Source organism: Hippocampus zosterae, chromosome 2, assembly GCF_025434085.1.
Source record: "Hippocampus zosterae strain Florida chromosome 2, ASM2543408v3, whole genome shotgun sequence".
Classification (NCBI taxonomy): domain Eukaryota; kingdom Metazoa; phylum Chordata; class Actinopteri; order Syngnathiformes; family Syngnathidae; genus Hippocampus; species Hippocampus zosterae.
The window spans coordinates 40,273,194-40,300,409 of record NC_067452.1 but is presented as its reverse complement, the minus strand read 5'-3'; the positions used below and the strand labels follow the sequence as shown (position 1 = coordinate 40,300,409).

Sequence of the window (27,216 nt, the reverse complement as noted above, 5' to 3'; positions counted from 1 at the left end):
CGGGCTTCCTGTCAAACTTGGAATCAACTTCAAATTACTTACATTATACATTCAAAGCCCTCCATAACCTTGCCCCCCCCCCGCCCCCACCATCTATCAGATCTTCAGATTTCCATTCCTTCTCGCTCACTCAGGTCCTCATCCTCCCTCCACCTCTCGATACCCTCTGCCCGTCTCAGCACAATGGCGTGCAGAGCCTTCAGCCGCTCTGCCCCCCCAAACTCTGGAACTCATTTCCACCCAATATTCGTAACATTGACTCTCTTCCCACATTCAAAACCAAACCCACCTATTCAGACTTGCATATTCTAATTAAATCTTCTCTTCTTTTATTTATCATTTTATCTGTGGTTTTATTGTTTGCTCTTGCGTGTAAAGTGTCCTTGAGTGTTGTGAAAGGCAAATAAAATGTATTATTATACAAGTATAATCAATGCTATGCTAAGTTGCCTGGCACATGCTAACAGCGCATTATTATTATTATTATTAGCACCTGTGTGGATACTTTACAACAGGGGTGTCCAAACTTTTTGCCAAGGGGGCCAGATTTTATGTGGTAAAATGTCGGGGGGCCGACCTTGGCTGACATTCTTTACATTGAACAACAATATTGTTCAACAAATTTTAGTAAGCCAGTCTGTTTCACATTTCCATTTTTATTTGAATTTCAACAATCTTAAGAATTTCTTTTGGTTCATTTGAAACAGGAATTTGAAATATGACATATCAGTCAATATAAACACGGAGTGATGTCTTGTTAACTCGTGAGTGATGCCCTCTAGTGTCTAAATGCTATTACTCATTTAGTGAATGCTATTACTCATTTAGCCACTAGAGGGAAGCAGTACTCTATGAAACATCACTCACCAGTCGACGAGACCTCAGTCAATGCAACACGTGTTCCATTGCGCCCAACCTGCGGGCCAGACGGCACTGATTTTATGACAGGGGCCGAGGGCCGGATTAAATTCGACCGCGGGCCGGATTTGGCCCGCGGGCCGGACTTTGGACATGCCTGCTTTACGACAATGATGTTGCCCCTCTGCCGGTGGAAACCAAACACGTTCTTCGTAAGAACTTGTGACGCACCAGCTACTGTTCCTGGTGCTGAAAGAGCACCAATTTTTTTCGGGGGGCACGGGGGGGGGGGGGGGGGGAATGTAAAAAGGGTATTTGTGATTCCTCATAGTTGTTTCGCTTCCGCACTGGCAATTTAAGTTTCGACTTGGCTGCCTGCTGCATCCAGGCAAGGCAGGCCCCTGTTTTAAAAACATCTGACAGTAATTTGACGCGGCGTCAAAGCCTTAATGAAAGCGGCTCCACGTCAACCAAGTCATCTGGGTTTGTTTTTTTTTTTTTTTTTTTTTGCTCCCAAAATACATCTGGAAGAGAAGCTTGAAAAAGACTCCAATGCGGGGCATTCTTGCTAAAATTGGCTCCAGTCATAACAGACGCATCCACATAAGCGGTAGGTGGCCAACGACGTCATGACAGCGCTGGATCGTGTCAGGGCACAAGGGGAAGTTCCTCAAAAGGCTTGTGGGGGGGGGAATCCAATTCAATGACTTGAAAGCGGGCTCATAACGCGGCCTCGAAACCACACATTCAATTTCAAATTGGAAAAAAATATTTTTCCAGCCATCGCTAATACAAACAGCAAATGACCATGGCGTGATTCATAATTATGTTTTTTTAATGTACAAATTGCCACGTTAAATCAAAGAAAACTAACCCAACAACACAAGTCGACTGGCCGAGTCAAGGATTGCGGCCGTGCTGTCCGATTTTTCATTCAATCATTGAGGTCGCGAGTTACTTTTTCGATCAAGGCTTTCTCGAGGGCTCAGAAAAGTTGCAAAATTGCCAAGATTAAGCATCCAGACGTACTGTGAAACAAAAGCGGATCGCTGCACAGAACTATTTCTACACACCACCCAAAATCAATCTCTTCACGTATATACATTTTGTTACGATGCATTTTTTTGCCCACCATTTCAAAGCGTCGGCCAGGATCTGAATGACAGCTCAATGGCAATCTGCAAAGGGAGGATTGGAATCCCCGCTCCCACTGTCCATTCCCGACGTTTCTTTGACCGAGACGCAGAACTTTAAATTGCTTTTAGGTTTGCATTATGAGAAATTGTCCCGGACGGTGGTTACGACTGGTTAGCAATTGGGCCTCAAAGTGCAGAGGTGCAGGGTTCGATTCCGGGCTCCACATGTGGAGTTTGCATGTTCTCCCAGTGCCTGAGCGGGTTTTCTCCGGGTGCTCCGGTTTCCTCCCACATTCCAAAAACATGCATGGCAGGTTAATGGAAACCTCGAAATTGTCCCAAGGTGTGAGCGAGACTGTGAATGTTTTGTCAATGTGGGCACTGCGATGGGCTGGCAACCAGTTGAGGGTGTTCCCCGCCGACTACCCAAAGACCGGCGGGAGAGGCTCCAGCACACCCTTGAATCGAGTGCCGGCGTTCAAATGTCGAGTTGATGGTTTTTCAAGTGACCCGTTTCCAGTATCACTGTTTTCATCGACTCCACACCTGAAACAACTCGCATACCCATAAACACACACACACGAAATGCATGTAAACAGCTACCACGGTGTACAACTTGTCCCAATCCGAAGAAAAATATGACGCGTTTTTTTCCCCGTGTGGGCCGGGATGGGGGTTGTTTACTCCGGCAAAGAATTTGGTGTATAATCCCACTCCGAGACAAACAGCAATGAAAACATGACATTTTTTGGGGGGGCCGAGCGTAAGCAACCATAAACCACACCACGCTCTTTAGTATCGCTCGTACGGCCGACGTTGTGTCATGAGTCATAAATCCTCCAATTCGACAGGAATAATCCGTGAGTGAGACGGTTGTCATCGAGCAGCGCACTCGTGACTCATGTTCCCCCTGCAGTCAAGTACCGGTGATCAAAAGCAAAATGTGCAGTATGGCTTTCAAATCAAATGTCTGCTACGAACCCTGAGACTGACGCCAGGGGCATCGGGCCTTATTTTTCAGGCCCGATGTCCTCAACAAGGACACTCGCCCAGCTCACGACAAGGGATTTTCCAGGGATAGTTTCAACAGGAAACGAAATGTCTTCGATCCCAATTTTGGAGGGGATCCCTCATGTGGTATAAGAACAAAAATAAATCATAAACTAATGTAGTGTGTTCAAACCGTAGACCGGCGGTCCCCAAGACCCGGGCCGCGGGTCATTTGGTACCGGGTCGCACCGAAAGAATAAAACTGACATTACTTCCATGTTATTTATTTCAGAATCCGCACAATGTTTTATTTTGAAAATTTGCCAGACTCTCTCTTACATCTGTCTACGGGATATCACTCTTGACACAGGTGAAGGCGCGCTTCTCTGTCACGTGATTGGTTACCGCTAAAATGAAACGCGAGAGCTAGCAAAAGGAGTAAAAAAAAAAAAAAAACGTCTTTGGAAAGTTTCTTTGGGAAGGGGAAAAGGCCCAGCCAGGAGACTACGACTTTCAAGAAAGAGAAGAGACAGTATCAGGAGTCCTACTTCAAATACGGATTTATCTCAACGGGAGATTCCCACGCAACAAGCCCACTATGCATAATATGCGGCGGTGGCGAGTCGTATTTTTCATGCACTTTGTATTTGTGGTGCATCTTATTTTGAAGGCAAGCTTCAACATGACCATAGCGTCAAGTATTGTGACCCGAATTCATCTCAATGAGAATTTCCTATTTTGAAAGTGGACCACGTGGAAGCGTGACCAGCATCACGGAACAGATTGCGGCTCGACTTTGAGGCGGCACTTTATTTCCAGAAAGTTGGGGGAAACTCCTCATTTCACACAAACACACCACGGGAAAGAGAACATGCGCCGTTGTCGGAATAGGCCTGAAAAGCCAGCGTCTGGGTGTGGATGTGTGCGCATTTTCTCAACACGCCGAGCCAAACCCCGGAGGCTTGGATCACTCCGCTACGCTTGGATGCCGCCCAGGAATCTGAGCGCGCATCGACGGCCATTCGTCTGTGTGATGTGAAGGGCCACTTAAAAAAAATAAATAATAATAAATAAATCGGCGGCCCGGTAGTCCAGTGGTTAGCACGTCGGCTTCACAGTGCAGAGGTACCGGGTTCGATTCCAGCTCCGGCCTCCCTGTGTGGAGTTTGCATGTTCTCCCCGGGCCTGCGTGGGTTTTCTCCGGGTGCTCCGGTTTCCTCCCACATTCCAAAAAAAACATGCATGGCAGGCTGATTGGACGCTCTAAATTGTCCCTAGGTGTGAATGTGAGCGTGGATGGTTGTTCGTCTCTGTGTGCCCTGTGATTGGCTGGCGACCGATTCAGGGTGTCCCCCGCCTACTGCCCGAAGACAGCTGGGATAGGCTCCAGCACCCCCCGCGACCCTAGTGAGGATCAAGCGGCTCGGAAGATGAATGAATGAATTAATAAATAAATAAGTCACACCTGGGACCGGTCGCCAGCCAATGGCAGGACGCGTATGCTGTTGACGGACAACTGACGAGTTGCCAGGCATCGTCGGGGCGCACGGAGACGAGCACCAGACTGGTCACCAGTCGGTTTCAGGATATGAACAGAAAAACAACAAATCCCACTCACATTTATGATTAGCGAACATGTTAACGCACGCGGAATAAGAAAATACCGGACAGCATCGACTCACAACTTCAAAACATCCGCAGAGGTTCTGCAGCACGGTCGGGATTGGCAACATTGTGAGGTTCTCATTTCTCCACGATTTGACTCCATTTCCAAAATGTACACGTTGCTATAAATAGCGGTGGGAGGCAGCGCGCGGCTTTGGCCGGGGGCCACGCGCCCCAAATGCGTCTGCTGCGGCGAGAGCCGCCGTTCACGTCAAGGCCACGCAGACGCGGCGACTTTACGGACAGCCTGTTGTTTTGGCGGCCGCGCTTCGGAGTCAATTACTGCCAGTCATGAGGGGGGAGCGTCGCCCCCTCGCTTCACAGCAGCGCCGAGGCAACACTCCTTTGACAAAGTTGCTCGATTGCGTTCAAGACAGAACAACTCCTCTGCCGGTTTTTTATTTGCCACAAGAAAAGAATAACATAGACAAACTTGTAAAGGTTTGAGGTCATCCGGACGATTTCGGCTTTCCTAAAGTGTGCGCGTCACCGAGTTTTTTTTTTTTAAGACAAAAGCATTGTTTTTCACTACATTAACAATTTACCGTCGAGACTGTATTTCTTCTTAAAATGGATCTTCACTGAAATAAAAAGTGGACATTTCTAATGGGGGCGGCCCGGTAGTCCAGTGGTTAGCACGTGGGCTTCACAGTGCAGAGGTACCGGGTTCGATTCCAGCTCCGGCCTCCCTGTGTGGAGTTTGCATGTTCTCCCCGGGCCTGCGTGGGTTTTCTCCGGGTGCTCCGGTTTCCTCCCACATTCCAAAAACATGTGTGGCAGGCTGATTGAACACTCTAAATTGTCCCTAGGTGTGAGTGTGAGCGTGGATGGTTGTTCGTCTCTGTGTGCCCTGCGATTGGCTGGCAACCGATTCAGGGTGTCCCCCGCCTACTGCCCGGAGACGGCTGGGATGGGATGGGCTCCAGCACCCCCCGCGACCCTACTGAGGATCAAGCGGTACGGAAGATGAATGAACATTTCTAATGGACCACAAACCTCTCAACATAAAATGAAGATGGACCCCCGCCTCTTTGTCAGGGCCAAATGATCTTCAAAATTTGACGCCATGCTCCACTCACATTAGGGGTGCCAAATTAAATGACGTGACGGGCCGGATCTGGCCCCCGGGCCTCGACTTTGACATCTGTGATTTAGTGTTCCATTAACCTGCCAAACATGTTTTTTGGAAGCGGAGTACCCGGAGAAAATCCACGCAGGCGCGGGGAGAACATGCAAACTCCACAAAGGAAGCCCGGAGCCGGAATCGAACCCCGCAACTCTGCACCGTGAGTTCTCTTTTTTAGCTAATTATGCTTTGTGCTACATTTCATTTTGAACGTGGAGCCAATAGCGTGTTCATTTTCATGCCGTTTTCAGGCGATTTGATGCACACAAAAGTGTCTTGACGGTCCAAAACAAGGTGAAGGCCCCATCCGAAAGCGTTTCGCCGAGTCACCGAGCGGAGGAAGAGCCACAATAACAGTGGCCTTGAACGTACTGAGTCAAGTGGGCAGGCTTTTTTTTTCAACGCCTTCATAAAATAGAAATAAGGCACGGGAATTTCCCCGTGTTGATCAAGGGCAAACAGCTGATAGCCGAGGGGAAGTGAGTCAGTGGCAGCACTTGTTGAGGCAGGCACTTAGTGTATGCCACCCACTCGTGCGCGTTTGGCCACTGTGTCGGCAATATGCGAACCTTGCTGGGGGTTTGGAGCTCGAGGGCGAAAAGTAGTTGGGCCGCTGTGTCGTTTTTCTTGCTTGAACGCTGACATGAGCGCTTTTGCAGTTTCGCGTCCATCAATGACTCTCTCTTGCGTGTCACTGTGCCGCAAAGTGATGCATGGGGTGCGGAAGGAGGGCGAAAAGTCCACTTGATAAACATTGACCGGATATTTAAGGCTCAATACAAGTTGGACCCAAAGCTCTTTTTCCTTTAAAGGCCACTGTATTTCCTGTTGGGAGGAATGTCAAGTCCTCGGGGGGGGGCTAAACATAACAATCAGCTGATATTTTGATTAGAAAATATTTTTTCAGGGTCACGCAGCACTATTTACATTTCTTTCCATTTATTTTGTATATGTAAGTAAATATCAATGTTATCATCACCATCTGAGCGCTTACATTTTTAAATATTTTAACCGCAATCATTTTCTTGGCTCAAAATGACCCGGGGCACGTTTATTCTTCAAAAAGGTAATAAAAAAAAAAAAACACATTACTTGGTTTGCAACGTAGTTTGGGTTGACCATACAATTAATTAACTCGACTTGCAAATAGATGAAATAAATGATGTTGAACATTAAGTATTTGACTGGTTCAAAAAAAAGTAATCCCAAAGAAAAAAATAAATCCATATTAAATGTCTTAATAATAATACATTGAAAGAGAGCTGTTAAGGATTATTATTTTTAAAACAACTGGTCACAATTCTCTTGAGTTAGTCGTCTACTCACGTCATGTTTTGTTTGATAGACTTGACCAGCAGGTGGCAGTAGCTCACAAGCAGTCAGAAGAGGTCGGTCATGACTGACAAACAATTTTTTTTATCTCCTCCGTCACTCTGTGGGATGGAGGGGTGGACAGGGTTGTATGAGTGACATAAAACCAAATATTGTGCATTTTGTAAAACTCCCATTCATCCATTTTCACTTGCCCTCACCGATGGGGCCGATGCCATCTGACCTCGCATGACGGACAGGTGGGGGTGGTTCTCGCCTCTTGTCACCGTGGGACCTGCATCATCCTATTGTTACAAAGTTGAGATTAATTTTAGAGGCGTTAAGAATTATGCTTTTTTTGTTTTTGTTCTTTCAAAATAGCCTCTGAAAATACATGTACAGTGCGTTACAGTTTGCTAGGAAGTTTCAAGTGACTTGGACGTGCCGCTAAAAGCATAAGCTAGCTCTGATGTTTGCTTACTAAAGGCTGAGCTGCACTGCGTTTGGTTACTGAGTAACTTGTAACTAAAACACTAGCGAGTAACATCTCCTCCGTGTGTTTTCCAGGTTTCATAGAACAACATTGAAAAGAAAGAGACATTTTACAATGACTAAATACATACTAAAACATTACTATAGGAACGTTCAGTGCAACAATCGTTTTAAATTGTTCATATGGCCGGGTCTGTGGAAGGTCTTGACCAAACATAAAATATATTTTTGGTGGGCTTTATTCCTGACTGAACATCTGTCACCTTGCTGGTGAAAAAAAAAGTACAGCGCAGGATCCCCGACGACGTTACTGATCGACTCGAACATTGTACTTCTGGAGGCACAGCGGTGCGGCCTTGAATTCTCGCTGTCTGTGAAGGCCGAAATTGGTTCTCACTTTCGAAAGGGAGTTTCCCAGATGACTCCGACTATTTTGACAATCATCCGTAATGGCAACAAAATCATGGCCAACAGATTGAAAAAACGATCGTAAACAATTTTGGGGTGCTGCGCATTTCTGTGGAGAAGGCACTTTTATTTTTTTTTGCTGACTGAAGCTTTCCTTCACACTGTATGCAACTAATTGTAATGAACATGTTTATACATGTCTGAATGTGTTTTTTGTTTTATTCAACAATGAGAAAAAACAATTTTACATGTTAAGGATTTCGCTACCCACAGGAGTCACCACGCGGCAGCGTTCAAATTCACATACACGATATTCTACTGTACAAATACCACCTAAATAATCAATCATCGATCAAAATATACCACTTCATTTGCTTAATTGTAAATTACCGATTACCTGAATATCTCCCGGGTTACCATGGCGATTACAGTTGGCAATCGGGTGCAAGCACAGCTGAGAGACCGTCAAGTTTCGCGGGCATTTCGCCCTCTCGACACTTCCGGGTCGGAGTCTCACTCGCGCTCCGTGTTCTCGCGGGACTTTACCAGCGCAACTCTTAAAGAGACAGTGATGAATTTATTCAAAGTGGTGGCATGCACTCCAACGGTCTGGTTCTGGCCATTTCGGGAGATTTTAACAGCCACGGATATGTAATTGCCACTCATGAAGTTACCAAAGTGGTGTGCAAATATGAATTTTAATAAGCCAGTCAACTCAGTCCGAAAATAATGGGCCATTTTTTGACCTGATGAAATCTGTAAACCAAAGGGTTGGGCTTTCTTTATTTTATTCATTTACATCCCACTTTCAATTGATCGCGCACTATGCAGAATATTTCTAATATCTCAGCTTACCAACAGGGTAAATCAGCAAATAATCGAAGGTCGTTATAATTGCATTGGGAAAAACTACGAATAAGCATTGGCATACTGTACAATTAACCAGAGATGCATAGAACAATTATCTTGATAAACTATTAATCTCTTGATTATTTTGTTGATTACTCGATTAATTGGATACAAAAAAAATACGATTTCCAGCCTTTCATTCGAAAACAGATTGACAGTGGAGGAAACGAACAAACACAAACGATTCAGTGAGTAGGACCAGTTTGGTCCAGAACATGTTAGAAAACAGGCTAAAATGTTGATGTTTATAGTTCCAATGAGTTCAAGGGTTCATTCATCGCCATGAAACTGCATCGCATCAGACTTTAAGAGGTCAACTTCACCGCGTCGACATTTTCCATCTGCTGCAATGTGTCTCTGGCTTGTTTTTATGCTAATCAGACAGAATCATTAGTGCCACTGCCAGCAAGGTTTTCACGTTCCACATAAGATGAGATGCAACAAACGTGCCGTCAGCCTTGACGGCCTCATTTTTCTTTCTTTTTTTTTTTTTTTATTAATCATTGATTGCTTCTCAGCGGGGATGACATGCAAAAAACTATGCCAGTCCGGGATTAACCGCCTTCAAAGCTGACATCCATGCGCAGGCGCTGGGCCACTTTACAAACAGTGTTTCCCATTCGGAGCGAGTCGGAATAAGACCCATCAAACAAAGCCACAGCGTATCTTCGATGTAGGTCGCTCGCTCATTCATTCATTCATTGAACTTTTGGGAAATGTATGCTGATTAGTGAAGTTGATCTAAGATTTTATGAAATAGGACACAGGCCCAACACGCGTGTAGTTTTTTTCTTTCTATCTATTACAACGATGAAGTCACGCCGCACAGGACAGTACCGGACTCCAGGGCCCCAAAGGTGACATGGAAGAAAAAAAAAACAAAAAACATTGTGTTCCCTCGCAAAGACCGTGAAAATAGGATTTTTTTTCCATTTTATTTTTGAATTTGATAACATCATGTGCTCTTTATGTTTGGTTGGAGTGAAGGGCCACTTTGTAAGGTGCCACCAGCCCCCAACATTTTGAAAAGCCCCGCCTCACGCACTACGACTCCCACCAAGTCACGTCATAATGCTTGGAAATTATTGCAAATTTAACGACCTTTTCAGAATGTTTGCAAGCGTAGACGCCAGGGCACTTGCGGGTGGCAGAGGTCACGACCCTGAACTGAAAACATCACATCTCATTGACTAATGTTGCATTGTTTGCAATGACAAAGGTGATTTAGATTCTGGAAAAAAACAAAAAAAACATGTTCCGCTACCAGATAAATCCCCAAAAGGTTTCGATATTTTCAATGTCCTTAAAAAATAAAAATAAAAATAAAAAACGCACAAATAAAAATAAATAATCCAGCGGAAACTGAGTAGTTCATGTCAGAAATTGTTGTTTGGAGAAGATCCTTCCAGGCAGGACTGCTTGATGACATAAGAGCCACGTCGAAAGGCATAGACGAGGAATCAAACCTTGTCACTGGGGTTGGTGGACTGCAGGTAATAAATCAAACGTTTGATTGCTTGCTTCACGTGACCAAAATAATCACGGCTAGCTTGCTAGCTAGCGTCAGCGCCGCAGAGTGATCCATTTCCCTTGTCCAAAGAGGCGCGTCTGTGTCGGTAATCCGAGCAAGAGAAGTCAGTTGATTAGCCAGTCCTTTAAGGATCACGTTCACCACAGTCTCTCTGAGTTTCCACGTTGATTTATTTTTTTTTAATCAACTTTCCAGTGTCATGACCGAAAGAACGACATTCCGGAGACAAGTGATCGAAATTTCCTATGTAGGGTGTCCGGGCTCTCCCTTAGAGATAAGGTGAGAAGCTGACTCAACGAGTGAGGGGAGGGTTTGGGGGGGTGTCGGTGGTCACTATTCCTCCATGTTGAGAAGAGCCAGATGAGGTGGCTCGGGCATCTGCACGTTACAACAGCAGGAGGCCCCGGGACAACCCAGGACTCACTCCCGGCTGGCCTGGAAACGCCTTGGAATCCTTCCGGAAAAGTTGTAAGATGTGGCCGAGGAGAGGCAAGCGTGGGCTCCCCTGCTAAAGCCGTTGCCCCCGCGACCAAACAACGGATAAGCGGTAGGAAATGGACGAATGGCTTCCCATTGAAATGTGAAGTTCTTCCAACACTTTTTAGGCAGTTTATCTCATGACTGACATCACACACATTTAAACTACAGTGATTAAAAAAAAAAAAAAACGAAGAAGGCTAAAAATCATGATTCAAGCCATTGACCGTTTCCTCAATGGCTCCGCCCCCTGGTCAAATGACACGTTTGTTGACAAGCGGCGCCATGGTGGATGGTTTTGAGCTTTTGTCAACCACAGGTACATGGTCAGAAGGTCCATGTCTTCCCAATCCTGCTGCTGTGGTTGGGAAGGACCCTCCGCGTCGCCTCCCGAAAACCCCGAAGTGGAGGCATCATCGCCTCTCATCGGCTCACGTTGGGGAACCGGGGAACCTTGGTGTGTTTTCAAGATGGATTCCTTGCATTCCTCGTGCTAAACGTCATTCTGCGCCAATAAGGGCGGCTGGTCTTTCACTTGCAGGGCTTCGGCGCTCCGGTTCTGAGGCCGCGGACCGTCGGGCAGTAACACCCGACCCGGTTCGGGATTGACGCTTTGCCACTTCCTGTCACTGGGCTGCATCTCCAGAGCCGCGGTGTCCTCGCAGCAGAAATACTGCCGCCAGATCTTGCGGAAGGCCGCGCGGAATTTCTTGATGCGGAAGGCGTAGACGATGGGGTTGACGGCCGAGTTGCCGTGAGTGAGCAGGATGGCGATGTAGAGGAGGACCATGGGTTTCTGGCACTCGGGGCAGAAGAGCGTCACGCAGTTGATGATGTGTAACGGGAGCCAGCTGATGGCGAAGAGAAAGAGGACCAGCGCCAAAGATTTGGCCAGGTTGAGCTCCTTGTCGTAGTACTTGTTGGGGTCGCTGTGGCTGCCCGTCAGCTTCTTGCTGTTGAGTTGCTTATGGATCATGTAGAAGATCTCGGCGTAGATCAGGAGCATGAGCACGAGGGGGGGCAGCACCCAGCCGAAAAAGTTGAAGTAGACCATGTAGTCCATGCTGATGACGTTCTCGAACTGGCACGTGATGACCAGCTCGGAGCCAACGGAGCCGTTCTGCCTCAGACGCTCCAGATTGTTCCAGCCCAGCATGGGGGTGAGGCCCACCACGAAAGCCACCGTCCAGCACACCACCACGGCCACACCCGCTCGCCGGGGCGTCACCACCCGCTTGTACCTGCGGGAGGGTGGGGGGGGGGTCAACGGAGAAGAAGCGTCAGCTTAGCGCCGAGATCGCTCGCGGGAGAGTGCGGGTGTTGAAGACATTTACCGCTAAAAGCGCGGGTGTTGTAAACTTGGTCAAAGCCTAGAGCATTACATTTGATGTTAACTCATTCACTCCCAAAGACGTTTTTAAACGTCTTTTCAGACTTGCTCCAGAATTGGCCGATATTGAATGAGTTAATATGCGAAAATAACGTGACATACATTAAATATGATGTGAAATTAGACGTGAATAGAATCTATGATATGATGAATCTTAATTATGCTGTATTTTTATTTTCATCTGATAGTATCAGATGATTGGCTCATCTGATATTAGCCATTTTGAAATCGTCAAAAATAGCAAAAATCTGCAGATGTTTTTTTTTTCCAACATACATTTCCAATGGGAGGCGGGTCTGGACTGCAGGCACCCACACTCTTTTACTACGAAGCCACATGGTTGTAACGCAAAACAAAAAAAACAGTCAAACTAACAATCATGCTGAGTGAAAAGCCAAAGAATAAAAACTATTTTTAAGGAGACTTTTAAAGACGGGGCTTGCCGAACGATCAGCGTAGTTCAGAGTTCAGAGTAGTGTGAGGCACGTGGCAAAATCCATTCGAGGATTCATTCATTCATTCATTCATCTTCCGAGCCGCTTGATCCTCACGAGGGTCGCGGGGGGGTGCGGGAGCCTATCCCAGCTGTCTCCGGGCAGTAGGCGGGGGACACCCTGAATCGGTTGCCAGCCAATCGCAGGGCACACAGAAACGAACAAGCATCCGTGCTCACACTCACACCGAGGGACAATTTAGAGTGTTCAATCAGCCTGCCATGCGTATTTTTGGAATGTGGGAGGAAACCGGAGCACCCGGAGAAAACCCACGCCGGCCCGGGGAGAACATGCAAACTCCACACAGGGAGGCCGAAGCTGGAATCGAACCCGGTACCTCTGCACTGTGAAGCCCACGTGCTAACCACTGGACTACCGGGCCGCCTCCATTCAAGGAAATGGTCAAAAAAAAAAATTTAAAAAAGAAGAAATCATCATCGTACTGGTACTGGGTGCAAATATTTGCCCACTTCTAATAGCTTCCTTCTCCTGCTCCAGTTCTGCGACGACTGAGTGACGATATTCCCAAAGGCTCTTCCGCATACTGATATTGACCCAGATATCGTTTCATGTGCTCCGAGAATGCAAGCGCTATGATATATGATACGTTTCCCGGTATACGAACACGAAAGAGGCAGACACCCACCAAAAAAAAAAAAATTGGATCAAGGCATTGCATGGGAAGCGTCGGTCGAGATCGACAGCTGACATTTGCGCACAACTCGCCTGAAGCGAAAGGAAACGTTGCAATTAGGCTCAGCTTTCATGCGTCGGATTCGTATCGATCACGGATGTTACGTGTCGGGACGGCCACGTCTCCAAGTGGAGCAAAAAGGCCAGTTATTCGCACGTTTAGACTTTTAGGAATGTTTCATTCATTGAACAAATAATGCTGAATTCATTTTGATGGGACTACAAATAACATGCTCAAAATTGAATGACTCATTTTGTTGTTGAGATATAAACATTGATATATTTGACGTACACGCTTCTGTCACTAAATTGTGAGAGAAAACACAAAAAAACCACGTTGAGTTACCTCAAATGCCGCACTGCACTATAGAAATAAAGCTGCCTCACTATGTCCCCCCCCCCCAAGGGTGTTTTTCCAGTGTGTTTCAAAAGATAAATAACACACTGTCATGTTGTACATAATAAAACACAAATTGACAGCATTAAAAATTCAATACTTTGTGCGTCATGGGTTAACAGCTTCAATTAAATTGTGATAGGCGGCCCTTAGCACGTGGGCTTCACAGTGCAGAGGTACCGGGTTCGATTCCAGCTCCGGCCTCCCTGTGTGGAGTTTGCATGTTCTGCCCGGGCCTGCGTGGCTTTTCTCCGGGTGCTCCGGTTTCCTCCCACATTCCAAAAAATATGCATGGCAGGCTGATTGAACACTCTAAATTGTCCCTAGGTGTGAGTGTGAGTGCGAATGGTTGTTCGTTTCTGTGTGCCCTGCGATTGGCTGGCAACCGATTCAGGGTGTCCCCCGCCTACTGCCCGGAGACGGCTGGGATGGGCTCCGGCACCCCCCGCGACCCTACTGAGGATCAAGCAGTACGGAAGATGAATGAATGAATGAGTTTGTCAACATGTGTTGCACCACCGTTTGTGTTCAAATACGACAAAGGCTACCGGTGCTAGTTTTGTTAGCCCATCAATGGCGTTTGCCATTACGTGTTAGCACTAAGCTAGCGGGGAGATGGGGGGCGTTCCCAAGACAAAGTTGTTGTTTTAAAGTTGTTGAGCTAAATGACTGAAATGATTCCCCGTTTTTCTCGCAAACGGAACAAAAATCCTAACTCCAGGAGGGCACCAAAGTTCACCATGCCTCAGCGCGCCGGTTTGCTCCGCGGTGAGGCGCATTTAGCACATTGAGCCCCGGGGACACTCGCGATCACGAGCTTACCTGGTGGGGATCTTGACTCTCAGGTATCGGTCAATAGCGATGGCCAGCAGCGCCAGGATGGAACTTTGCGTGAGAACCAGAACCGTGCAGGCGACCATCAGGCAGCTGTAAAAGTGCGTCTGCAGCCCGATGCTGATGGTGATGGCCAGCGGGATGACCAGCGCCCCCACCGCGATGTCGGCCAACGCCAGCGACACGATAAAACAAAAGGTGGTGTCCCGCAGGGATTTGTTGATCCTCACCGCCCACACCACCATCACGTTGCCGACCACCGACGCCACTGCGATCGCCACCTCCATGCCGATGTAGAGGGACCGGGAAGACAGCAATGCTCCGGGCATCCTTGAAGAGGACCAAGCCGGGGGAAGGGGGTGGGAGGAAACAAGGCAAGAAAGAAGGAAAAAAAAATACCTCTTGAGTTTTTTTTTTTTTTGCTCAATGTGTCCGGGTGCAGGTGCGGAGGTTCGTGCGTCCCCGGCGCCGATGCGCGCCGCCTCCACTCGGCTGCATCTCCTGCAGAAGCGGGAAAGAGGAGGAGAGGAGCATCCTGCTCTCCGTGCATGCGCGCGGGGCAAGAGGATGGATGGAGATTGGTGGGTGGGGGCTGGGAGGGGGGACTCCGCGACCGAACAAAAGAAAAGCTTTCAGCAAACAGCCGACACCAGAAACGTCACGCGTGCGGGTGCGCCCTCGCGCACGGCTCCCCTCCCACCTCGTTTTCCTTCCATCCCCTTTGCTTTCGCGCACTTGCTTCCAAATAGCCATCCAGTTCCCCTTTTTTTTTGAACGGCGTTCACTTTACATCACGTGTTCAATTTTGGGCCGGAGCCGAGAATATCCACAAAAATCGACATCACTACAGATCTTTTAAAAATGGATGAAGAGACCGTGTGCCATTAAAAAAAGGAACGAGGAGTAGTCCTTAATCACATTTCCAGAGAAAAGAGAAAGTGTTTTTTTATTGCCCCCCCCCCCCGCAGGGACACATTGTAATCCTCCTAAAAAAGCCCTTTCTCCTGCATTTGTCATCATGACTTGACAGGAATACTGGACATGAAAAAAAAAAATGAAACCAAATATATCATGTTACCTCCAATTTGAAATGTAAGAAACGACCACGCCCAAGGTTAAACAACCAATCAGAGACCAATGTTCTTTACGTGGTTCCGTTATTTTATACACTCGAGGCGGGAACACCCCCGGGGTCTTTTTTTTTTTTTTTGTACAATAAGAAGCTATTTTTCTTTTTTGCCAAAAATTCTGCCAATTTTGGCCAATTTTTCTCTCCATGCTTCACAAATACCATTGGACAAAGTATCGTACAACAGCCTCCATTCATGTCTTCATTCATCTATCCGTCCGTCCCAAGGGGTCGGGGGTCCCAAGGGGTCGGGGGTCCCAAGGGGTCGGGGGTCCCTAGAGGGGCCAAGCCTGGACCACCTTGATTCAAGAAATATTTTTCAAATTAAAAGGCTGATTCATCGGTTTTGTGCATTTTTTTCTGTCAAATATTAGAACGCGCACTGGGCTCACAAAAAAAAATCTGTATTGGTCTGGCCCTACTAAAAAGGACAGTGGAAGGTTCTTTATGGCACTTTAATGGGTATTGATTTAATGGGTATTGATTTGGAATCGAAGTACACGACTTACAAATTTTGTCATCGAACAAATTAAACTCAGAAATCGAAGTACTGCTGTAGTCATTTATTTGTATTAATTTTTTTCTAAATGTGCTCAATATATTGCAGTCATCATAACAGATTTGTGCTTAACAAATCACAGCCAGGTGAGATTTGCCAGCGTGGTCTGAGCCAAGCAGCGCCCCTTCCTGGGACGGCTCGGGTCCTGAACAGAAGGGCGCAGAGCTTTGGACCTTGTACCCTTGCCAACGGCGTCGATAAGAGCAAAGGACAACAAATGACGCACATCAAGGAACACCTGCATGACCTAACGATGTGCAAAGTACGTGTTGCATATCATTAACTTGTGAAGGTGCCCTATTTAAAAAAAAAAATGCATTGAATCGCCTTTGGCATACTAATAAATGCGATACTGGTGAAAGTTCATGAACGCAACACCATAATGCAAAAATCACACTTAATAGTGCTACCAAGGAAAAAAAAATCAGCTGAACTTCTTTTTTTTGTGATATAAGTTTACGCCTCTTTCAGAAAATAACAATACTGTATTAAAATATGGGGCTGGACACAAATGGCCACGATGCAGAGAGGGAAGACTTGCAGAAATCCCAGCCCCTCTGCGCTGGAGGCTTCTAAGCAGAGTCTTTTACGAGCCCATATCTGAGGAGGAGCCATTTTTTATGCGCGTCTGACCATCAGGGAGTGACATTTCCAACGACGGCGCCCGCCTCAACCATCGTGTCACTTTTACAAGATAAAATGGGAAAACCTTGATTTGTCTCACAATGGAAACATTCCCAGTTTACAGCCGGAAAAAGATGAAAGGGAGAAAGTAGAAGACAAAAAGTATGTCAATCAATAGAAATGGTAAAATATAGACATAAGCATGTTAAAAATGGGTGAGTGGGGGTGAGTCCAGCTTTTCAGGACCGTCTATTCAATAGCCTGACGGGAGTCGGCAGGAACGAGCGGCGGTACCTCTTCTTTTCTTGCAGCGCGGCTGTCTCGGTTTCTGGTTGAAGGAGCTGCCCGGTGCTGTCAGGGTGGCCCGGAGGAGCGGGTGGGGGAAGGGTCTGTCCATCATAGCCGTTAGCTTGGCTAGCATCCTCCTGCTGCCCACCTCCTCCAGGGAGCAGCCCAGGACAGAGCACAGTGAACCGTGACCTGCCATTGTCTCAGGTACACACGCGCGTTGCAGTGACGTCTTGTGTGGAGATGCCGAGGTTCAAAGTTCAATTGCACCCGAGGATGGCAAAGAACACAATCGGCAATAAATAGAATCAATTTGATATTGTGCCTGAATGTTTAGGGCTTCAATACTGAACCGTAAGTCATTCAACGCCTCTTTGACAAACAAGAAGACAACATGAAATCGCTCCCTGGTCCAAAATTTGAGAAATGATGAAATCTGTAACAACTAAAAATTTTATGCTGAGTCAAGAAAGCAGCCCGTTTTACCCCCATTTGATCTGACTAGCTAGCTAGCTAGAGTTTAGCTAGCTAGCTAGAGTTTAGCTAGCTAGCTAGCTAGTCTGCCTATCTACGTATGTGTGTGTGTTTGTGTATGTGTATGTGTGTCGCTGTCGCTTTCATACATGACTGACACTCAGGTGGATTACAGATGCTCTTTTTATTGTAACACCGCAACACAATATGGCGGGAGGGAGCAATGGTTAAACAGCATTCAGTCCCGGACAGCTATCACTCTGCATTCCTCGTAGCTCTCTGACTGACTAACAAATATTGTTTCTACGCTTATCAGAACACAAAGTGATCTTATAGTATTTTTAAATGAAACATCCCGGTAGAAATGATAAGACTCCGAGTCATATATTTTGCAACTCTCCACGATAAAGAACCCTCGTTTACGAAGTGTCATTGAATACACCACAGGCGGCAGAGACGGCGACTTCGTAATACGAACACGAACGACGGCGGCCGTCAACTGCCGCTAATAATGACTGCACGCGCTGTCTAATGGGGCCAAAATGCAAAACATGGGAAGGACCCGGGTGAAAATGTGTCACCTGTTCATTAGGATGAGGGACAGCTACGTGGACGTCATACCTTCCATTCAGGAAGCCACCACAGACCTTTGCCGGAAGGGGAAAAGACAATGAAACGGTCAGCATGCAGCAATCGATTGACGACCTTGTCGACGGAGGAATGATGGCCATCGTTTGTCTGCGGTGCTCGTGGTGACAGGACAGCGTGCAGTCTCAAGACACGAGCCGTCTGCGTGGCCACGCGGAGTGCTCATCATGAGCGGTGGACGACAAGCCGGCGTGCTGCCAAGAAGGAAGGAAGCAGACATATGGGCCTCGCAGCGGGCCTGGGAAACCTTCCATCCGAAACCTCTTCAAGGTAGCGCTTACCTCCGGTACGCTATTTTGACGGTTTATTTTGATCTTGCAAGGCCCACAGAATATTTGGTTCTAATGCTATATAAACACGGAGCCTACCAAAATACAGTTTGGACTCTCTTGGCAGAATTTTTTTCCTATCTTTTTCCAGTATTCAGCAATCGGCATTACAAAATGGCTAAGTTTCATGAAAATGGCGATTCCTGGGCAAAAAAAAAAACGGAGAAAAAGCGATTTTTGTAAAAGCACGTGAGGCACCACTGCCACCTACTGGTCGTTTTTTTACATGATTTACAATGCAAACGGCTTCTTCTCATTTACAGATTGCATCAGATCCTCCTCCTCTCTATGACGCAAAAAAAAAAGACTTAGACATACAAGTACGTCCTTGGTAGGCGGGGCCTAATTTTAAAAAGATGTACAAGTACGTCTTGTGAAATGAAAGAGTTAAGTTCCGGCCATAATGGCGTACGTCATATAACGAGTTACTCATTATGATTTGGGAATATTGGACCAAACATAAGTCCCAATATTTTATATTGGAAACAATCTATCTTATGATTGATATAAATCATGGCCCACACTGTATATTTTTTTCTTTCCATTGACCGAATCGGGTTGCCAATTTCAGATTTCCCTTTTAAAACGTCGAAAGAATTGATGAATCAATTGATAATGCGAAATAACTTTGATGATAACTTTGATTTGTTGATAAACACAGATGTGCACACCACTCACTCACCGTGCCGCCCGCGTTGGGATCATAAATCTTTCCGACGACGGTTGACACACATCTGGCATATGTATTTTTATGGATGCGTTGGTGGGAGGGGTTGTGGGGGGGGGTGGATGATGCAGCGGGACATTTGTGAGGCTCGGCGTTTTCTGCAAAGTCATCTCTTTGCGTGCTGCTATTAGATGACATGGGCGCGGCTGCATGACGAAGTCAGCGGTTCCGCTTCGCATTCCCATTCCCGCAGGGTGGGTGACGCCAAAAGCCACTGTGGGGAATCACCTTTTGGAAAAAAAAAAAATCCTCAGAAAGTTGCCGACATGTCACGTCGCTCCACTTCCTGTTTGCGTTCATACGTACAATATGAAGTTTTATTTGATAGAATCCAATGGCAGTATGACGCTTTCGGGCCATTAATTCATTCACTCCCAAAGACGTTTTTAAACGTCTTTTCAGCCTTGGTCCAGAATTGGCTGGTACCGAATGAGTTAAGATGAACCCCCCCACAATTAACGCGTTTCTTGGCGCGACAATAAATGCTCTTTCATTCATATTTCAATTTAATTCTTTATTCATGTATTTGCTTAGTGAAGTGGATACTATTAGTTATTGTTAATAACATCAGCTACAGTACTTTGCTTTTATTTTTAGGGGACCAAAAAAAAAGAAGCAGGGATTAAAAATCAAGTCATTGTCTCTGCTCTCAAAAACACAAACGCAGGCGGAACCACACCCTGCTCGCTCATATGTCAAATCAAATACCACTTCTACAAATGAGGAACAAAAATAGATGCTATTTCATTCAGCATCTTTCTCACACAACCCATCACTCCATGTTTGAGCTGCAAAAATACATCCACTTCAAGTCCCTGGTGGCTAGCAAACTGGGTCGTTGTGAGGGTTTTCTATGTCGTGACCACGACGCGCTCCAGAGTGAAATTTCGCCCCTCCTCACACTTGTACCTGTACACTCTGTTGCGTGTGACACATGTGTGCTCACATGCAACGATGAGGCACTCTAAATATGACTCGTGTTGAATCGTGCCACATGGCCCAGTGCATCAGTGGACCCCGTTTTCGCCAAGCGTGTGTATGTGTGTGTCGTGTATGCAGTGTTGGTCATGATCAGGCGAGATGTGGCGTAGCCATCTGGCAAACACTGACCCCAACTCTGTTTCTTGCCATTTTTTAGCAAACTAATGTATTCCTTTTGCTAAGTCAGCAGAAGGATTTCCTGCATGCTTCCAAATGCTAAGTCAGGGGTGTCAAAGTCATTCTCCTCGCGACGTCGTCGCGGTTTCCCCTCAAATGGCCGTTGTGACCGTGAAAATCATACAAATGTCCAGGGTCATCACCTCATCGTATTATTATGATCATCATCAGATGATTATGATGATGTGATTCAAATTGTTTTTATTAGTTTATTAGTGCTGTCAGTTTAATGCATTATCTGCATTAATTTAAGACCGTTTTAACTCGATTAATTTTTTTTATCTCGAGATTAATGCGGCACCACGTCACGGATGTGACGTTGCTCTAAATAATAAAATGTGCTCTAAGTTTGAATAACTGCTGCAAAATGAAAATGTGAAAAATGTTCACGTGAAATTGAAAGTCGAAATTGTTGTTTCGGTTAATATTAGCATTTTGCACAAAGAAAACTGATCCACGATTCCATGTTGATAAGAGCAATAAAATGGGAAAATAGGAGAAAAAGTAATCAAAGGAAATTTTTGATTAATTACGGATAATTCTAACTATGAAATTATACATTTGATCGCGATTAAATATTTTAATCGTTTGACAGCACTAATATATATATATATATATATTAGTGCTATTATCTGCATTAATTTAAGACCATTTTAACTCGATTAATTTTTTAATCTCAAGATTAATGCGGCACCACATCACGGATGTGACGTTGCTCTAAATAATAAAATGTGCTCTAAGTTTGAATAACTGCTGCACGTGAAATTGAAAGTAGAAATTATTGTTTCGGTTAATATTTGCATTTTGCACAAAGAAAACTGATCCACGATTCCATGTTGATAAGAGCATTAAAATGGGAAAATTGGAGAAAAAGAAATCAAAGGAAATGTTTGATTAATTACGAATAATTCAAAGTTAACTATGGAATTATACATTCGATCGCGATTAAATGTTTTAATCGTTTGACAGCACTAATATATATATATATATATAAGGGCTTACAACATGAGACGTCTCCATCCGCTGCACGATGAGGGATGAGGCCGTTCATCTGGTGATGTTTCTGTTTGCCGAGTGTCCCCCCCCCCCGGTTGATCACGCCGCAATTCTTCTTCCCGACAGCGACCGCTCTTGTTTGTTTCTCTCCAAGGAGGGAAGTCTTTGTCAGATCCAATAAAATGTGGCTGGCGTCTGGCCCCCTGGGGGGGTCTTTAGAGACCGCCAGTGGAGTTCATCGACGGGTCCGCTTTTCAGCATGACCGAGTGTCGTGCTGTCGTGACTCAAAAGAGACGAAAGACCGGCGAGGAAGAGGCTGCATGAGATTTTGACACTTTGAAGTGATCACAACAAGCTGTCCGGTATCAGCTGTTTCCCGCCCTTCCTTGAGCCAAGGCAAATATTTTATTGGGGGGGGGGGGGGAAATCTCACTGCACGCCACAAAATAAACGTGTCACAAAAATTGAAATTGTCCTGGTTGGGTTGGTTTTGTCTCGGGGCGGTGGCATTGGAGAGGCTTCTCCTCCAGATGCGCACCTCTTTCTTATTATGGCATCAGGTCTTTCCTGCCAACAAATTCAAATCAAGTGGAGAGACCGCTCTCTCGTCAGATCCTTGTCCAGTGTACCCCTGCAAGTGTTTTTCTTCATCCGTGTGGTTCAGTACAGCCCGTTTCTCCTGCCTGCGTTTTGGTATCACGACAATCGCCTACCAAAAATGGACCCCGCAGGACCAGAAGCCTGATGCCATTGCCATTCTGTTCTGGCGGCCGCCACTGGGTGACATTAGCATGTCTGGGATACATCTGGAGATTTGTTTTTTTGCTACTTTATTCCGAGTGCTCTTTTGCATCATCCTCATAATTGGATTTCTTTTCCTTTTAAGACAAGCGATTTCAGCCATCTCGTTAATTTTCCCGCCAGATGCACAGTTCAAATAATGTGCGTTTTTCGGACGCAAGGAAATTTCTTAGTTTAAAAAAAAAAAATACAGAAAATCTTTTTTTCCAGCAACAATCGCAGTTTGACAATCGCCGCCATTTTTCCAGCAACAATCGCAGTTTGACCATCGCCGCCATTTTTCCAGCAACAATCGCAGTTTGACAATCGCCGCCATTTTTCCAGCAACAATCGCAGTTTGACAATCGCCGCCATTTTTCCAGCAACGACCGCAGTTTGACGATTGCCGCCATTTTTCCAGCAACAATCGCCGCCATTTTTCCAGCAACAATCGCAGTTTGACAATCGCCGCCATTGTTGTTTCGATCTCGCGTCAAGTAAGATCGCGTGACGAGATTGGCGAAATCGGCCTTCACTCGCAGAAAGGAGACGACTGCCAAGTTGTGTAACATTAAAACAAGTGTTGCGAAAGCTTATGGCGGAGATGTGAACTCAAAGACTGAACCACGGGATGAAATAAGAACCTATTTCTCAGCAAATCTTGTATGCCTGAATGATTTCAAATTTTTTGCAACATTTGTTTATAAGAAATATGACTCTTATCAATGTATATTGTTGTTGTTTGTGTTTATTATCAAATGTGATTGAATAAGTAGACCATTTAAGAATTTGCAATTTGGGACCCTCTAAATGCATCACGGGACTTTTCTGATCAGCGAGTCACCGCAGCACTCGCAGCACTCAAATTGTGAAATTATCGCTGCGATTTACGTGATTGTGTCGTTGGCCTATCGCAGACGTTTTTGGTTTGTCACGTTTTAGTCACTGTCTGTTGTCTGCTTGCGCAGTACTATTCAACTCGTGATGCAATGCATCCATTTTGGTCAAGTATGGCGATAGTCGGCGCTGATTGCATCAGCGCGTTTCGCACTATTTTTAGTTCAGGCGCTCGGATAATTAAAGCATCTGGAGAGCTAACCCCCCCCCCCCCCCCAGTCAGCATACACGCCGTATAACAAATCTTGTTCGGAGATGCCGCCGCGTCGGTTTGTTTCACGGCACCGAACATTTTTGACCCGCTTGCTGACATCTTCACTTTACGACCAAAGGTCGTCCGGTTCGCTTTGATTTTGATGACGGCGATTTCCAACAAAGGTTACATCGCCAAGAAGGTCTCGGAGCACTGCCCCTCATACGCGAGGAGGCCAACTGAATCCCGCGTGAGCAGGCCACTGAGCTATCGAGTCAAAAAGGAAGACGAGAAACCTCTGCGAGTGAATAGGCAGGGAGCAGTAAAAATGGGGGGGCAAGAGAGAGTGATGGAGAGAGGGAGAGAGGGCCAGGGTGTGGTGAAGTGGGGGACAGAAAGAGGAAGGGAGAAAAGAAGAGAAAGAGGGAACAATTGACAGAGGGAGAAAGAGAGAGCACGGAAAGACCAAAAAAAGGGGGGGGGGCAGATTGACAGAGCAATAAAAAGGAGGGAGAGAGATGAAAAGAGAGCAGGCAATTAGAAATGAGAGAAAAAGGGGAGAGAAAGCACCACAGAGTGGAAGAGAGAGAAAGCGATAAAAAAAAGAGAAATCGGGCAATGGAGAGACAAGGAGGGAAAAAAAGGAGCGAGATAAGACGGGAAGCAATAAAAAAGCGGACTGACGGAGTAAAAGAGAGAGGCAGTGAGTGACGGTGGGGGTGTGGGGGGGGCAGTCGAGAGAGAGTGATGGAAGGAGGGGGCAAAAAGGTTAGAGGGCGCCACACAGAGCGAAAGAAAGGAGAGAGAGATCGCAAAAAGAGGGCGAGCGAGAGAGAGAGAGACAAAGAAAGCCGTCGTCATCCTCACAAAACAAAACATCACAGAGATCGCAAAACGATCTGTCGCACATGTCAAAGTCTTGCCGTTGTTCAGGTAAAGTGGGTCAAAATGGGAGGGGGGGTGAGGGGGGGTTGTGGGTCTCTTGGCGTTCCATCTTCTGACGAGCGAGCCACTTTGATGTTGCTTGCCGGCGCCCCAAGAGGAAGCCTTTCCGAATCAATCCCACAACAGGAATCGTCAAATCAGCCAAATTCAAACGGAGAGCCGCGTTTTGGACCCTTTTGGTCGTTTTCACTCCTCCAGCGTATTCGGCGCACCTGCGCACGCTTGTCGGCTCGCTTCTTGGCGGCTTTGCGCGCCGATGGCCGACGTCACGTGCTCGGCGTCGGTCGCCGCAGGTCGTTTTTGCCACGCGTTCCTCGCTCTTCAGCAATCCGCCGCGTGCCGTGTGGGAATACGCGTTGCTATGGAAACGCGCATCAACGCGGCAGCTGATGTGATGCCATTTTTTTTTTTTCCCCCCGATGGCGAAGACGTGAGTGAGTGATTCACGGGAACACTTTCAGCGGCTCTTGACACATCACATTCGACTGCTTGGGCTGTTTTCAGATGCTTGCTTTTGGCGAGCAATTGTGGACGTCAGCTCACAGGCGCACAAATTGAAATCGGCACCTGACAAAAGCATTGCCGGCGCGACTTCATTTCACACTTGATCAAGGTTACAAAATGATCGAATGAATTCACGGCAGCTGAAATTATGAATTTTACCGCCTGCAGGGCACTCAGTCACCACTAGGGGCACCGAGGCTTAAACAGACCCGCCTGCAGGGCACTCAGTCACCACTAGGGGCACCAAGGCTTAAATAGACCCGCCTGCAGGGCGCTGAGTCACCACTAGGGGCACCGAGGCTTAAACAGACAAACAGACCCGATGAAAAGCAATCAATAGTGAGAAAGCTGTTCCGTTTAAAGAGTTTGGAGTTCACTTTTGAAGCATCGAGAGTATTATTTATTTATTTTAGCGTGCAGTGTGCGCGCTAAAATAAAAGTTGCGAAATAAAAGGTGAACGTGTCATCTCGACATCGACGCGGAGGATCCCCTTTTGTACGTATTTACGCGAATCCCCTTTTGAAATACATTGAGGTGTTGAGAACGTCTGCTGGTGTAAAACACTCATGAATGATGCAACGCGACAAGGTCACGGTTCTCTTTCAATTTTCTTCAAAGGAGCTCGGGGGAGCGTCCCGGCCATTAACCGAGGGCACCATGTCAGAATCTTGCTTCCTACGCATACTGATGAAGAACAGTAGATCACCTTGGCCAACAAATCCGGCGGTACAAGACGGAGCGCGGCGCAGTTTTTAACCCTTTGCGTGTACAGATGAAAAAAAAATGTAATTAATTAATATTTTTTGGGAAATTAATTAAAAGTAATTAATTAATAATTAATTATAATTGAGTAATAATTAAAATTAATTAATCAATGAAGTAAAATTAATTATTAATCAAAATTAATTAATCAATTAATAATTAAAATTAATTAATAATTTTAAAAAATGTTAATTAAAATTAATTAATTAATAATTAATCTTTGAAAAATTGCAAAGTCAGCAGTTTTATAGATGGGCGGCCGGGGGGGGGGGGCAACGAGAGGTCATTTAGGAAGTCAACGGAAAAGGCTTCGCTAAGTCCTCGGTGTGTGTCTGGTCTGAGTTCTGCGCTCCCTCTTCCACCAGTACCAGTCAAGAGGCGAGCGGCGGCATTCTGGACCAACTGGAGATGCTGGATGGAGGATTGGCCGACTCCAAAGTCAAATGCATACCAACAATTTCCAAATCGCTGTCCGGTTGTTAGTCCTCGGTGTGTGTCTGGTCTGAGTTCTGCGCTCCCTCTTCCAAGTACCAGTCAAGAGGCGAGCGGCGGCATTCTGGACCAACTGGAGACGCTGGATGGAGGATTGGCCGACTCCAAAATCAAATGCATACCACCAATTTCCAAATCGCTGTCCGGTTGAAGACCCGAGTTGGAGACTGTCGGTTTCAGATAAGGAGCCGGACAGATTCAATCATCTTTTTATCGTATGCCGGGCCCCGGGGCCCCCTTTCGTGCAGCACCGATAGCAGCTTTCAGCTCGAGTTTAGTTCGGTTTTTCACAAAGTCGACTTTCAGAGCCTCGCAGAGTGACAAAGTGGCTTCTGAGCATTTATGAAGTGCGAGTCCGCCGGATGTCATCTTCCCTTTGTGCTTCGTTCAGACAATTAGCCCACCCACATTTTCTCCAAAAGCCATCAGCAAATCATCAAGAGGATTCTGGCTTCATCCTGCCTCATCCACTCGCCGCGTCACCTCCGGCAATTTGAATCGGAGGAAAGTGCTCGTGTAATTAAGAGTCGTGAAAAAGTCCACCCGCCAGCCACCACTGCTGACATTTGTCACGTGAAATTTCACGGAGGTCTTTCTGTCGGCGGGGACTCCGCAATTTATGCGCTTTTTGTATCCGCCAGCAAGAATGACCCCCCACCCCGCAACCCCCCAATTTATTTCAGTAATTACTCCACATGCTGACAGTCAAATTTGCACAATCGAGGATCGGGATTTCTTGTTTTTCTTGTCTTATCCTCCTGACTACCGGGAAGAAAAAATGTTATCCAATCACCTTTATTTTGAAATTCCCCAATCTATGTGAAGTAATTGGACTACTCCAAAAGAAATTTGGGGAAATTCCACTCCAGAGGACTTTTTTTTTAACACTTGAATACTAGGCTCAAATACACTTAAAAAAACTCAAACAATACCTTATAATAATAATAATAATACATTTTATTTATAAGCGCCTTTCAAGACACCCAAGGACACTTTAA

At 46.2% G+C, this 27,216-nt stretch overlaps 1 protein-coding gene and 1 long non-coding RNA gene across 2 annotated transcripts in view; one reads left to right on the top strand and one right to left on the bottom strand.

The window, feature by feature from the left end:
- Positions 1–9,637: 9,637 nt before the first annotated feature.
- Positions 9,638–15,323, bottom strand: adora1b (adenosine A1 receptor b). The gene is made up of 2 exons (XM_052055611.1): positions 14,700–15,323; positions 9,638–12,144 (listed from the first exon to the last, which is right to left on the bottom strand). Exons 1-2 carry the CDS (start codon positions 15,038–15,040, stop codon positions 11,397–11,399), a joined length of 1,089 nt encoding a protein of 362 aa, XP_051911571.1. The 5' UTR covers positions 15,041–15,323; the 3' UTR covers positions 9,638–11,396.
- LOC127594131 (uncharacterized) overlaps positions 9,999–27,216 on the top strand; it is a 105,063-nt gene continuing 87,845 nt past the window's right edge. Inside the window, exon 1 of the long non-coding RNA XR_007960609.1 lies at positions 9,999–10,114. This is a non-coding gene — a long non-coding RNA (uncharacterized LOC127594131). The remainder of the gene's footprint in view (positions 10,115–27,216) is intronic.

Bases quoted from the DNA above. Each gene is read 5' to 3' on its own strand.
- adora1b (XM_052055611.1), bottom strand. From the start codon at position 15,040: ATGCCCGGAGCATTGCTGTCTTCCCGGTCCCTCTACATCGGCATGGAG. The intron at 12,145-14,699 runs GTAAGCTCGTGA...ACCCTCCCGCAG, and splicing joins AGAGTCAAGATCCCCACCAG to GTACAAGCGGGTGGTGACGC.